At 28.8% G+C, this 14,311-nt stretch overlaps 1 protein-coding gene across 1 annotated transcript in view; it reads left to right on the top strand.

Moving 5' to 3' along the window:
• Positions 1 to 3,193: 3,193 nt before the first annotated feature.
• Positions 3,194 to 14,311, top strand: part of LOC105625712 (serine palmitoyltransferase 2) — a 13,790-nt gene continuing 2,672 nt past the window's right edge. Inside the window, exons 1-9 of the mRNA XM_012207036.1 lie at positions 3,194 to 3,364; positions 9,988 to 10,167; positions 10,600 to 10,754; positions 10,834 to 10,979; positions 11,613 to 11,831; positions 11,907 to 12,070; positions 13,280 to 13,441; positions 13,513 to 13,775; positions 13,858 to 13,987. Coding sequence (XP_012062426.1) covers positions 3,194 to 3,364; positions 9,988 to 10,167; positions 10,600 to 10,754; positions 10,834 to 10,979; positions 11,613 to 11,831; positions 11,907 to 12,070; positions 13,280 to 13,441; positions 13,513 to 13,775; positions 13,858 to 13,987 — 1,590 coding nt within the window. The remainder of the gene's footprint in view (positions 3,365 to 9,987; positions 10,168 to 10,599; positions 10,755 to 10,833; positions 10,980 to 11,612; positions 11,832 to 11,906; positions 12,071 to 13,279; positions 13,442 to 13,512; positions 13,776 to 13,857; positions 13,988 to 14,311) is intronic.

Here is a 14,311-nt window from a genome sequence, read left to right as displayed (position 1 = left end):
CCGATGGTTGTCGGACTTTCAACGTAATCAATCTGAAATATTAATAATCTCCCCAAATTTCCTAAATTAATCTTAAAAAACTGATTAAATTATCATTTCTGAAATTAATTCATTTATATGAATGTATATAATAGTTCAACATCTTAATTCAAACCATAGTGGCGCTTTATATTTAAAAGTATATTTAAAGTATATTTAAAGTAATGTATTTAACATAAATGGTCTTGTTTCCAATCTTAAATTTTAATTTGTTTTTAGTTATATAACTCGCAACATTATATAACGTTATATTTGTGTATTTGTGAAGTACTTTTTCTTATTAAAACAAAATAATTTGTTTACACTCCAATTTGTGCCATTATTTATTAAACATAAAATAAAAAAATAATTTTTGAAAATTTTTTTCTCAGGAATGTTGTGATTTCTTTTCCTAAATTTTTATAAAATTTTCTACTTTTTCAAGAATTTCTCAGGAACTTCTCATATTTTGTTTTCAAGAATTTTTCTCGGGAAATTTTACTACAAATTCTAAGGAAATTATTCTTTTCGACTTGGCAATCCTGGTTTTAAGTAGGAATTTAAACGTTTTATTGCATATTCTTATAGCTGACATCAAAATGTTCTCGAAACGTTAGTTATATTACAAACCCTTTTTAGTTGAGATCTTCCCAAGTTATGAAATTTCAAAGTTTCAGTACTACTAGCGTTATCCAAAATATATGCATGCAGGAGGTCGCACGACCGGATTTATATCTCTTCGGGACGCTTGAATATAGTGCACCTTACACATTCATACTCAGCCCAAGGGCTACTGATCTGTTGTCAACGATTACAGTAATTGGTGCAATTAAGCAATTACAAATCGGTTTTCATATATTTTCAATGCTAAATAAATTAATTCTTTTAAAGTTATGAGGTTATCGTGATAAAGAATTAAGATATGTAATTAAAAGGGTTAAATTATTTATTAATATTGAAAATATGTAAATTAATTTGTGTCAAGATGTATTAAATAATCGGAAAGTACCCATACACAATCACACGGACAGTACAACCAAAAAGAGTGCCCAAGATTTAGCTGTTACCTTGTTTTGAAATGCCTCTATATTCACAAGATGGACATTGAACGTAGCTAATGATACCTAAAGATTAATTCTGATATCTTGAAACAAAGTGAAAATTACAAAAGTGAGTAAATTTACTAGATATTTCTTGATGTCAATGATTCTGTCGATAATGTTCACGATTTTTTGATTCTATTTTCCATGCAGTCCACCATTTTCGATTTCAGTCCATTAAGTCGATTCTACATTAGTTGCAAGCCGATCGCAATTTTATTGCGCGACAGCCAATCTGAAGCTTGCATTTGAAAATCAACGCTTAATATTGGCGTCGCAACAAACTTGCGATCGGTTTGCAACTAATGTAGAATCGGCTGTAGACATATAATAACGGACAATCAATTTTATCGTCGTGAAACCTTAATATTATTTATAGTAGAAATAATGCGGGGTCTACAATATAAAATAATGGTCAGTCTACAATAAATCATTAGTAATAGATCAAAAGTCAGAAGCTAAAAATTGACCAATCACAGTCAAATGTAAGAAGAATAATTGACTATGATTGGTCAATTTCTAACTTTTGATTTATTATTAATGGCTTATTGTAAAATGTGTATAAAGCCGCATGTGTGTAAATTCTACATTAGTTGCAAGCCGATCATAAGTTTGTTGCAACAGCCAATCTGAAGCTTGCATTTTGAAATCAACCCTTAATTTATATTAAGTCATAGCGGTTGTAGAGTCTTAATTGATAAAATATTAACCAATTACAGATTATTCTTCTCATATTCGACTGTGATTGATCAATTTTCTATGACTTAAGATCTTACGACCACATTAGCAAACGAGAATGGATTGAAATGAATTAAAATGGATTCAGATTTTCAGAAATATTGATTCACGAATATTAAAATGAATGTTTTTCAATTCTGAATGCATTTTTATTCATTTATCGGAATTGCATAGAGCATATCTCTATGCCTTTCAATCTAAAAATAATATTAGCTTTTTCTGTACACAACATATAAATTGTGAATATTGTTCAATTCAAAATTTTGAATAGGAAATGTAGTTTTTCAATTCAATTGGATCCAATTGAATCTAAAAAATTAATTAAATCTAAAAAAAGTATTCCCTATTTAAAATACGCATTCGAATAGAAAAAAATTTCAATCCATTTTAATCCATTCTCATTTATTAGAGCTATGACTTCAATAGATGACCTTATGATTGTATGATTTCTGCTTTCTAATCGCTTAACACATCTTAGGTCCGGTTGCACTAACGTTACTTTGACTTTAAGCGAAACTTAAAACTCTCTTTGTCTCGTTTTAAAATAAAAAAGAGACAGAGACAGAGAGAATTTTAAGTCTCACTTAAAATCAAAGTAATGTTGGTGCAATTAGTGCCTTAACACAACGTACACAGGAATATACAAAAGAATGGTCAACGCGATGCTGCAAATGGTTTTTAGCGTTTTTTAACTGGTCAGTTTATAAAATTCTTTCTTCTAATTGGTCCATCAAATACTTCAAAGTATTTGTAGCGAGACTTTGACCACAGCCTGAGTATAGCAGATGTGTTGTGTCGATGCGTTCTGATATTCACTGCCAGTGTTGAAGCTATATAGTATACGTTACGTTGCGCTATAGATTTTCAGCATTAGCAGTGAATATCAGCATTAGCAGTAAAACATATCCGATAACGGACAATTGGAATGTACGAAAATAGGTCTAGGGATATTGCAATAGCACCCTATGTAAACGGGCCTTTAATCTTTTAGATTTCTAGCATACGCAGACGCACATGCGTGGCATTGCTGCGGCTGAACTGGCAGGACTGGCTGGAGTCAACTGAAAGGGTGGTGGTCAGTGGTCGACAGTGGTGGTTAGTACCGTCAGTGGAGGAATGAAATGTAGCGTAACGTGGAGTTGGAGTAGTGAGTGATAGCGACAAGTATTTGCTCCGACTTGCTCCGACATTCGACGTCGTATCTAGTCCTATAATCCTATCGTGCTATTGGTTCAGTGGCTCTCGGCTCGAGTGACTCGAGTCTGTAGCGCGAAATCATCATTATCCAGTTGCTGGAATCTCTTAAGTCGCTTAGCAATCTGGTGTGGATCGAGCCGATGAGGATAGCGACAACGACCACCATGAGATTGCGTGTTGGTACATGCGGCGAAACAGCGTCGTCGAATCTCGAAGGGAAGAAACTGCGGAATGGCTTAACCTCCTCGCCCGGCGTTATGGATACCGGCAAAATCAACGGTTACACTCTACCAAGTAACGGTCACGTATACGTAAGTAAACGATGTAATGATACTCGCACGTTATATGATCCCATCGGTTACTTCGATCTCACGTTCGCCGTATCACACGGTGTCCAATCGCGTCCAGTCGTGTCACGTCACCCTTTTCTTCAGTCACTCACAATCAGTGACATGGACCGTTATCAATGTTGAATTTCAATTACTCCATTTCCTTTTCTTCGCGAGATACACTTCATTAAGTGACTTTGAAGTATACAGTTTGCTTCAAAAAGTACAATAAAAATTTTGATAGTTTATTCGGTGATTTAATTCAATCAATGGAGTAAAAAAGAAATTTAATTGCTTGGATGCATATTAAAGTCATTGTACACTGATTTAATTCAATCAATGGAATAAAAAAAATTTAATTTCTCGAATGCATATTAAAGTTATTGTATACTGATTTAAGCGTAAAAATAAAGTATAAATATTTCAATTTAATTATAAAATATATTTATTATCTAACAGCACAATTCAGGGTTGTATTGTAACAGCACAATTGAGGATTTAATTTGTTTCTGTATTTGTATTAAATACATCTTTATATCGACTTGTAACAGCTTTGTGCAGAGGCGCTATTCTGACTGTGTTCCAAAATTTAATGCCAGTATTGAAAATCTATACACATAACATAAGTTATAAATTTTCAATATTGGCAGTAAATGTTGGATTACAGTCTTTATACACGTCTATCGATAGTTGTCGGTATCGTTATGTGCCGTTATGCAATTATTTTGTACAAAAATTGCGCAATGACATATAATGACACAACAATTTTCGATGTGTCGTCTAAAATACATGGGAAACCACTTTGACTAACTCCGATTAACTTTGATCGACAATTAGTCCTTGAAATTGACCAATCGTATTTGTCATTTTGTTTGAAAGATGCGATTTGTCAACTCCAATCGATTAAAGTTAATCGGAGTTGGTTGAAGTGGCCCTAAGAGTAAGAAATTGACCAATCACAATCGAATGTGAGAAGAATAATCGATTGTGATCAATTTCTTACTCTTACTTACTCCAGATATTGTAGACGAAGCATAATACTTGTTCTACAAGAAACTGGCCAATCACAGTTGAATATGAAAAAAATAACTATGATTGGTTAATTTCTTACGGCTTGCGACTTTATTAGAATAGGCTTAGAGTCTAAGCACAAAAATGACCGTAATTGAATACGATCAATTAAATTCGATAATAACTCTAATCTAATCTTTTTCTTTACACGTTAAACAATTGAAAAATTAATAATTTTATTTTGTAACAAGATAATATAAGTATTGCTTGATAAATTAATTGTTAATTAAATTAATCACAGTTTTATTAATGTTTTTATGATGATTTTTATCGAAATTAATTTACATTAATTCAGCTGACAAGATTGCTTATAGCATATAATTCATCAATCCGTAATTTTATTTTATCTCTTACATGTCAGACAAAAGAATATTTCTTATGCTAATTAATAAAATATTACATTATGACGAGTTGATTATAGATTAAATTACTTCGGGATCTTGAATTCGACATTTTTTTCTTATTTATGCTGTAAAGATTATGAAATTTTGAAATTATGAAATTATTTAGACATAAAATTAAAGATAAAATTAAAGATAAATTTAACTTAAATGTTTTGATTGATAAAATACCTAATATTAATATTATTATATTTAGTATTTTGCATATTATCTTATATTATTTTACCGATCATAAAATATTTATATCGTGCTTTTAAATTTATATAAATTGTTTAATTCTATATATTTGTTTATTCACATAATGTTGTTCATGGTCTATTATTAAAATATATAATGTAGAGGAGACCGGTTATCAGTCATGGTTTTTGAATAATTGTTAGAAAAAAGTGGATTTGAAATAAGACTTCGAAACTATGTATGTTGCAGTATACCTACAATATTTCTCTCCCTTAGGTATTGAAAATATCTAATATGACAATTAGCCCCGTACATATTCGGGATTGATTGTCATACATTGGGTAGTAATATATTTTTTATGATAAAACATACAAATAGTTTTTATTTCAATGTTAGTTCGATATTTCGGGAAATAACAATAATTGCAAGTTATTTTAATCATAAAATACGTAATTTGTTTTTGTAACAAAGTTTTTATACGAGAAATAAAAGACATATATAACTACTTATATAAAAAATATATTTGCAAACATATTCTAAAACCATATCGATTTAAAGAGATTATAAAATTGATTGTCATCTAATCTTGACATATTTTGCTCAGTTTATATGGTCGTTTTTAGTAAAAAAAAGATTTTATTTACAATAATGATTAACTAATTATAGTAAAAATTATTTAAGGTGTGTGTGCAGCTGGCCTCACTTGGTGGAAACTCATTAAATATTGAGAGTTCTGAGTTTATCTTCAATTTTATCACTTTTTATGGAAAAAAATTGTTTAAAAATTAAATTAGCAATCATTCAGTTAATCATTTTAAAATTATGTATCTTTTAAAATCCTATAGTATGACCTTCGTTAGACAAAGTGAGCGTTGCGTGAATCTGGCGTTTCATTTTACACTTTAAATTTCTCGACTTTAATGACCGGAACTATTTGTTTAGCCTATGTAGCGTTATCGAACTATTGATAATAAACTCATAACTCTTAATATTTAATTAATGAGTTTCCATCAAATGTCAGCTTTATTCAATTATTTAAGACATACCATTTTTTACAACTACAGGATAATCACGATTGGTAATACTAAAAAAACGTAATACAAAAAAAAAGAAAAATTTACTTAGCAATTTACTTTTTTTTTTATTTATTTTTTAGTAATTAATAATAAATATAACGTAAAGTAAATATTAAGTGAAAAATATCAAATAAAAAAAAATATCAAATAATCAAATTTTGTTTTTTAAAACTCTACTGGACTAGATTTAAAAAATTGGATTTTTTCCAGTCCTGGTATGTAACAGTTGAAACAGTGTTAATTAGCATTATAGTATTAGCATTTTATAGTAGTGCAAGCATTATTATGCTAGAGAAATCACAGAATTTATTATAATTTTTTTCTCATTAAAAATATAGAATATGAACGACTAATTCGCTTTTTTAAACACGACAGAATACTTTGCGATGTGACCACGAGGTTGCTTACTTGTCCATGAAATGTGATAAGTGATCACGCTATGCTCGCAGAAATCGTTATCAGTGCTGTAATCAACTTTTTAGATTAAGATGACATGTTAAGATTGCTTAAGGGGATAGCTATAAACGCTATAAGCGCTATCTGTGTCATTTTATCTTTGTTTTATGAATGAAAGCTAAAGATAAAATAATGTAAATAACTTTAATAGCACTTCTCCGAACGAATCCTAAATATCTTAATTTTTTTCTTTTCCAATAATTGATGATGAAAAAGCATATATGCAGAATTTTATCCTGATATAATTGACTTGAAACGTGAAAAGAATATTAAAAAAGTATTTTTTGAACAGATATCACATCTTACAATTATTCTAGCAAATATTCTAGCAAATATTCTTGATAGTGATGAATTAAATCAATAAGCGAGAAAGATAAAATGTAATAAGTAAAGAAATTAATGTTGCGTGCAGAAAATAAAGGAAGAAGATTAGATATATTAATTGCACATGTACTGAAGCATGCTCCGATTTATTCAAAAAGTTGAGCAAATGTATCAATTTAATGATTAATGTGATTATTATGAAACGAAAAATTATTATCAGAATCTAGATTATAGAATTTTTTATGAAATGCGTGAACTGGATATTGTATTTGGACATGATGACACAAATGAATTAGCCGCACTGAAAAGATTGCTGCAACAATTTAGATAGTAAAATATGGCATAAGATTTTTAATTGGCTGCAGCAATTAATCTTTTCTTTCAGTGCGCTATTTGAAAAAAGCAAGAGATGAATGTATATATACATATGTATATATATATACATTTAAAAAATTCAAGATTTTCCTTTGTTGCGTATTTTTAAAAAATATTTTGTTGAATCTTTAGATATATAAAGATTTTTATGGGATCGATGATTGCAAATCTAAAGTCGAAATTTATATATTTATGTTACTCTTGAATATATCAATTTATAAGGTCTCTGACTTTTAAAAATAAAATAAACTATATATTTGCTTGCTTATTTATTATATTAAAAAATTCTCCTTTTGACATGGAAAATTCAAAAGACAAACAATAAGAATGTTTTAATAAAATAATTGTGCACACTACATGTTTATGTAATTTATTCATAAAAGTGAAATTAACACTTTGACTATACTGTTTTAATGTTGTTATATTTCCAAGAAATTTAAGTCACCGGGAAAGGCGATTGTTAATAAAAACCGAGTACGCAATGAAGAATATGGCACATGTAACGAATATTATGAAAAAAAAAGTTATAATATTTTAGTTTGGAAGATAAAGCTATGAAAATACAATTTTCATGAATATTTATCAATCCATCATGTGAATCGATCCATCGAAAGGAATTTATAAGTGTATCTACACTGAGAAAAAATGCTGTTGATTCAATTAAACTCTATATTACGGGCTGTCACAAACATAAGTGATTTACTAACATAATTCATGTATATTTTATTTGTATATAAAGGACATAGATTAAATTAGTATTGATTTCAATAATCAAGGCCCTATCAATAAAAATATACATGAATTAATCACTTATGTTAGTGACAGCCCGTAATATAGATTTTAATTGATCAACAGCCTTTTTTTTCAGTACCAATGTAACAATGAGCTTTATCTGTATTCATTTTTTCCGTGTGTACGTGCGGCCTATGGACAGGCGCAACCAAAATTACCTCTTACTGGCCGGAGTAAATATCGCCATCAAGCATGATACGCTCTCTAACTTTGGATGGTATTATTGTGAGTGTATCACACATTGTATGTACAATAAATCGTTACTTAAGCTTTAAATCTTAAGCCGTAAGAAATTGACCAGTCATGGTTGAACATAAGAAGAATAATCGACTGTGATTGTCAATTTCTTAACTCTATAAAGTTAACAAGACCACTATAAATAGAATCAAATCTTATGAAATTTTTAGTACTCATTTTGTACCGTGTGCCATTTTGAAAAAAATGTGGCGGAGTTGACTTAATTATATTATATTAATATTAATTATATTAATTATATTAATTATATTAATACAAAATAAAAGAAAAAAATATCGGAAATCGATAAGATTGAATTTGTATTATTTTGTACTACCAAAAATAATTCTATATTATGTGTCATTTCCAAGAAAACAGTGGCGCTGCTATTTTAATATTTAATATTTAAGCAGAATTAAAAAAGATAACAGAAGAGCAAAAATTAACACAACTGAATTTGTACTAATTTATACCATTGAAAATATAAGTTAATATTTATAATATTTAAGTTTTTATTTTTAATATTTTCTCCTTAAAATGACTTTATTAGTATACTTATAATCTATGAGACATTCCACATCAAACCAGGCCTTTGAAACATCATTTTATTTTTTTTTTAATTTGTTAACATATTCTATTAAAAACATGAGAAACATGTTTTGAAAAAAATTTGAAATTTTTTTTGTAAATTATTATAGGAATCTTTTTAACACTTGTAAGTTGCAGAAATTCATAAAAAATGTCGCTTATGCGAGCATTCAGATTATTATATTGTCGAACAAAAAATTAATCAAAAAATTCAAGAGATCGATTTTAAAGATCGTAAATTGTTCTATGGACGAGTTATTTAGAGTTCAGAAAAACAATAAAAAATAAATTATACACATGTTCTGTGCCTTAAATGATATAATGATATAATTTGCCTTTTTGTAATTTTTTCTAAAATGAAGCAAAAATGAGCATATCTCTAAAGGACTTTTTTTTTATTTTATTAATTTTCGCACTCCTGATGTTTAACCACTTAAATTCAAGACACTCTGTGTATAATTTATAGAGTTTAGTGTTTTGTGATACATATATATTTTTAGATATATTTATTTAGATTTATGTATAAGTTGTTTTATTTTAAAGAATTATTGCGTACCATGTATTGTGTGTATTTGCTATGAATTAGATGCTATTAATAAACAAACTGAACATCGTAACATTTCATTTTTTTGTAATATTTTTAGAAAATAAAATAATGAAAATATATAAAAATATATTACATAAAGAAAATATGTTACATAAAGTAAATTATATATTTTATATATTATATATTATATAATATATTATATATTATATATTATATATTATAAATGTTTTTTTATTTTTTTTTTCAATACTTTTTTAAACATAATAAAACGGATAGCTTTAATATTCTTTATTCTTGATAGAATATAAAGTCGATGATAATAAAGAAGCAAGAAATAGAAAAATTAAGAAATCCAAATAGTTGCATTTATTTACTTATTTAAATATTTTAAATTTCCATTTAAAAGCTTGAGAAATTTTTAATGAGATTATATAGAAAATCAAGGAAATTAAAAAAAAATAAATTTTATTTAAAAAATAGAATAAACTTTTTTGAAAATTTGAGCAGATATCAATCAATAATATCTTCATAAATTGTGTAATTCAGCGTAGAAATTTATTACAGTCTACCCATGATTCATCAAAAGCGGAATTACAAAAAGCACCACGGTCAAAGGAATCCTTTGAAAAAGTTTCGTTCATCACAGCGGCACTTACACACCTTGGTTTTTATATTCTCATGTTCCTGGGATTTATTAATCAACTATTCTTTATTCCGAAGATTGCCACTGAAAAAAATAGAGAAGTACGGCGGTCATTTATATTTTATTAAATATTAATGAAGTTGCAGTATGAAAAGTAAAGAAAAATGAATTTAAAATAAGAATATTAAATTTTAAACTATATATTCAATAATGATAACATATCAAAAATTCCTATAAATATCGAAAGTGAGTAAATAAAAGTGTTACATACAATTAATATATAGAAAACTTACACGATAATTAAAAATATTCAATTACATTCTATTTATTCTATATATTCTATATTCTATCAGAAAATAATTTTTGTTATGTGAAATTAGTTATTTTTGTTATATTAAACTTAACAATCTTTTTTACATATATATATGTGTAAAAAAATTTTTGTTCTTATGTATTTATCGATTTTATATGAACAATTACTTATTTTTCGCATAATATTTAAATATCTTTTTATAGTGAACATGTGTTTTTAGGGATATGCTCCACTCTATGATAATTTCGAGAAGTTTTATCTCAAATATGTCTATAGAAGAGTCAGAGATTGTTGGAATAGACCGATTTGTTCTGTTCCTGGTGCAAGAGTCACATTAAAAGATCGAGTAACTCACGATTATGGATGGACATTTCAGTATGTTTGACTACGTACGAAAGTCACGATTGCCACATATCAATAGAATTGAAATCCCTATTTTTTTTAATTTTGACAGATTTACTGGAACTAAAACGCAATGTATAAATTTGGGCTCTTACAATTATTTAGGGTTCGCTGAAGCGAGTGGTAAGTGCGCCGACGAGAGCATCAAAACGCTTCGGAAGTTTGGTTGTGCCAGTTGCAGTACGCGTCTTGAATTAGGTAAATAACTTGAGGAAACATTATTATTTGTAAGAATTATTACTTAGGTATTATTATTTAATTTCTCTTAGCAAATAACGGAACCATAATAGAATATTTAAAAATGTCGATCGAGGTTGTTGCATACATAATTGCATCATAAATTCTATTTCTAAGAAAAATAGATTAATTACAGAGATTTCAATCAAAATCGAATCGAATCTTATGTGATTTGATTCAATTTTATTCGTATATTTTATACATTTCTAGTGATAATCATATGAAATAGCAAAATAATTCGAGAATACGCCTCCAAGTGCCTCCAAGTATCAATTTATCCTTGTTTGATGAATAACGAGTAAAAATATTTAAAGACAGTCGGTGTGTATTCTCTTAATATAGTATTCGTTAAAAAAATTTATTTTTAATGTGTTATATGTGATTTTAGTAGTCTTTGAAAGTGATCTTACTAGTTTATGAACTAATTTGTAGATAAACTTTTATATCAAATCGAAAGTTTCGAATTTGACTGTAAAAAATTTGATTTTTGATTTAATAATATTAGTCTGCCATGGTTTATTAAAAAAAATTATATTTATTTTTTTAAATCAGATTCATATGTAATCAAAAGAAATTGAATCTTCTTGCACTAAGGTAATATGCCGATACATGATGAACTCGAAAAATTGACTGCAAAATTTTTGGGCGTAGAAGATGCCATAGTATTTGGAATGGGATTTGCCACAAATTCTTTAAACATACCTTCTTTAGTCAGTAAAGGCTGTTTAGTTCTTAGCGATGAGAAGAATCATGCATCACTCATTCTTGGACTGCGACTATCTGGTACAGTAATACAGATCTTCAGGCATAATAGTATGTATATTACGCAATATTCACTTACAACGCAATCTTTTTTTGAAAGTACAACAAAGTCGTTGTTCATTACAGATGTAAAACACTTGGAGGAATGTTTGAAGAAAGCTATTGTTTTCGGGCAGCCGAAGACTGGCAAGCCTTGGAAGAAGATAGTTATCATTGTCGAGGGTGTTTACTCTATGGAGGGTTCAATTGTCCATTTACCTGAGATATTAGAGCTAAAAAAGAAATATAAAGTTCGTAACAGTAACTTTAATTACATTAATCTAAATCGAAACCTTGAGATCATTGTCTGAACGTAATAAAGTAATTTAACATGCATACAGTTGCACTGATTTAGAAGATCAAATCTATTTATTGCTCATATAATGATTTTTTTTTAAATAAAATCGCAGAATATTTTATATGTTTTATATAATATTTTACACAATATTTTAATTGTTCTTGCTTAACATAAATCTTTTAAAACATAAACACTTATTAGTTTTATCTACGATGTTACACTCTTAATCCTACATCGCGTAGTACCTCCAAATTCGAAATAAAAGTTTTGCAGTGCGAATGATATTCCAAGTTATACATTAATAGGAGATATTTTTTTATATAATAGATGCTTTTCTCGAAATATTGAACACATTGTTGCGCCCTTAAAATATTGTTTCCCCATATATAAATATTGCGTCTTGCGTGAAGATTGAGAGGAAAAAAGAGATGGATCGATCTGAAGCGCTGGTTACAGTTCGAAAGAGAAACTAACAGATTTTACCCGTATTGAATAAAGTTCCTTTTTAGTAAAAAAAAAACAATGTTGTCATTATTTCGCGTGCAAAACCATCGCGGTGGCGTTTACATGTATAGGAGTACGATAGTTCGCAGTAGACATAATAGCAGATATAAAATAAGTGTATATACATGTAAGGTGAACTTTTAGACGTACAAAGCTTTTCGTATATATCTTGTGTACACCTCACATAGCCAGTATTCAAACAAATGACAATTTGACAACAACAGAATTATTCATATGTCTTTAATTGACAGAGTAAAATATTCATAGACGTATGAAATAGACTCAGCATTAGCTATATATATAATCTCAAGCATACTGATGAAGCCTAAAAGTTATAGGATGCTCAAAGGAGCGTCCTATAACTTTTGTTTTATTAATTTAAGATTTAATAACATACAAAATTAACAATGATTGTGTATAATGCATTAACAATTTTGTTAATAATATTTTATATTATTATTTTAATCGTTTTATGCAATTTGAAGAATTTAAACTATCTATTGACTAAGAAATAGCATAAGAATCTTCTTAACATGATATATACTAATTGTCTTAATAACATTAAAATGTCCGATGCAATGAATTTATTATCATGAATTTTATATCATCAATTGCTTTCCTTTTTTATTACGAGTAATATAAACATTTTATCGGACAGGCCTATCTGTATGTGGACGAAGCGCACAGCACAGGAGCCATGGGAAAACACGGAAGAGGAGTTTGCGATTATTACGGTATTGACCCGCGCGAAGTAGATATACTCATGGGAACATTCACGAAAAGCTTTGGTTCAGCAGGCGGATATATAGCCGGAACAAAAGTAATATTTTAATATTCATCAGCTTCGTTATATTAAATATCTGTATATCTTCAATCAGATATATGTTTTAGGCACTGATAAATCACATAAGAATATACGGTCACGCGCATACGTACGCAGTATCAATGTCTCCGCCCGTTACGCAACAAATCATCACTTCGATGCGAATTATAGCGGGGGAGGACGGTACCGACGCTGGTGAAAAACGTATCAAACAGTTAGCTAGGAATACGAGATACTTTAGACGTAGATTGAATCAGATTGGAGTTATAATTTATGGAAACGAAGATTCGCCTGTTGTGCCTATGCTAGTTTATTTATTTTCTAAGATTGGGTAAGTGAGTTAAAATATTATTTTCAAAATCTGAATTTGTTCCATTTCATATGATTTCCTTTCTCTGCAATGTTCAACACAGTACAGTGATCCGTACTCTGACGAGCCATAACATTGCAACTGTTGGTGTTGGATTTCCAGCGACGCCGTTAATGGAAGGTAGAATTAGATTTTGCCTTTCTGCTGCGCACACAAAGGAACAGTTAGATTATGTAAGTAACATTAATCAGGGTTGGGAAGTAATGCGTTATTTATAACGTCATTATCATCATGTCATTACTTTTTTTAGTAACAATCGTTATTTTTTTCTGTCTGTAATAGTAACATCGTTATATTTTTATAGTAACAGCAACAAAATCATTCTTTTTTATCCTTACTTTGATTGCATGTTATGTTTACATCTATTCAATAAATTGCATTATTTCTGATGCGTGCGTGCGTGCGTGCGTGCGTGCGTGCGTGCATGTGTGTGTGTGTGTGTGTGTGTGTGTGTGTGTGTGTGTGTGTGTGTGTGTGTGTGTGTGTGTGTAGTAGTA

The sequence above is a fragment of the Atta cephalotes genome (genome assembly GCF_000143395.1).
Source record: "Atta cephalotes unplaced genomic scaffold scaffold00003, whole genome shotgun sequence".
NCBI lineage: Eukaryota > Metazoa > Arthropoda > Insecta > Hymenoptera > Formicidae > Atta > Atta cephalotes.
The sequence above is the reverse complement of the archived record's forward strand: the minus strand, read 5'-3'. Positions and strand labels throughout refer to the sequence as shown.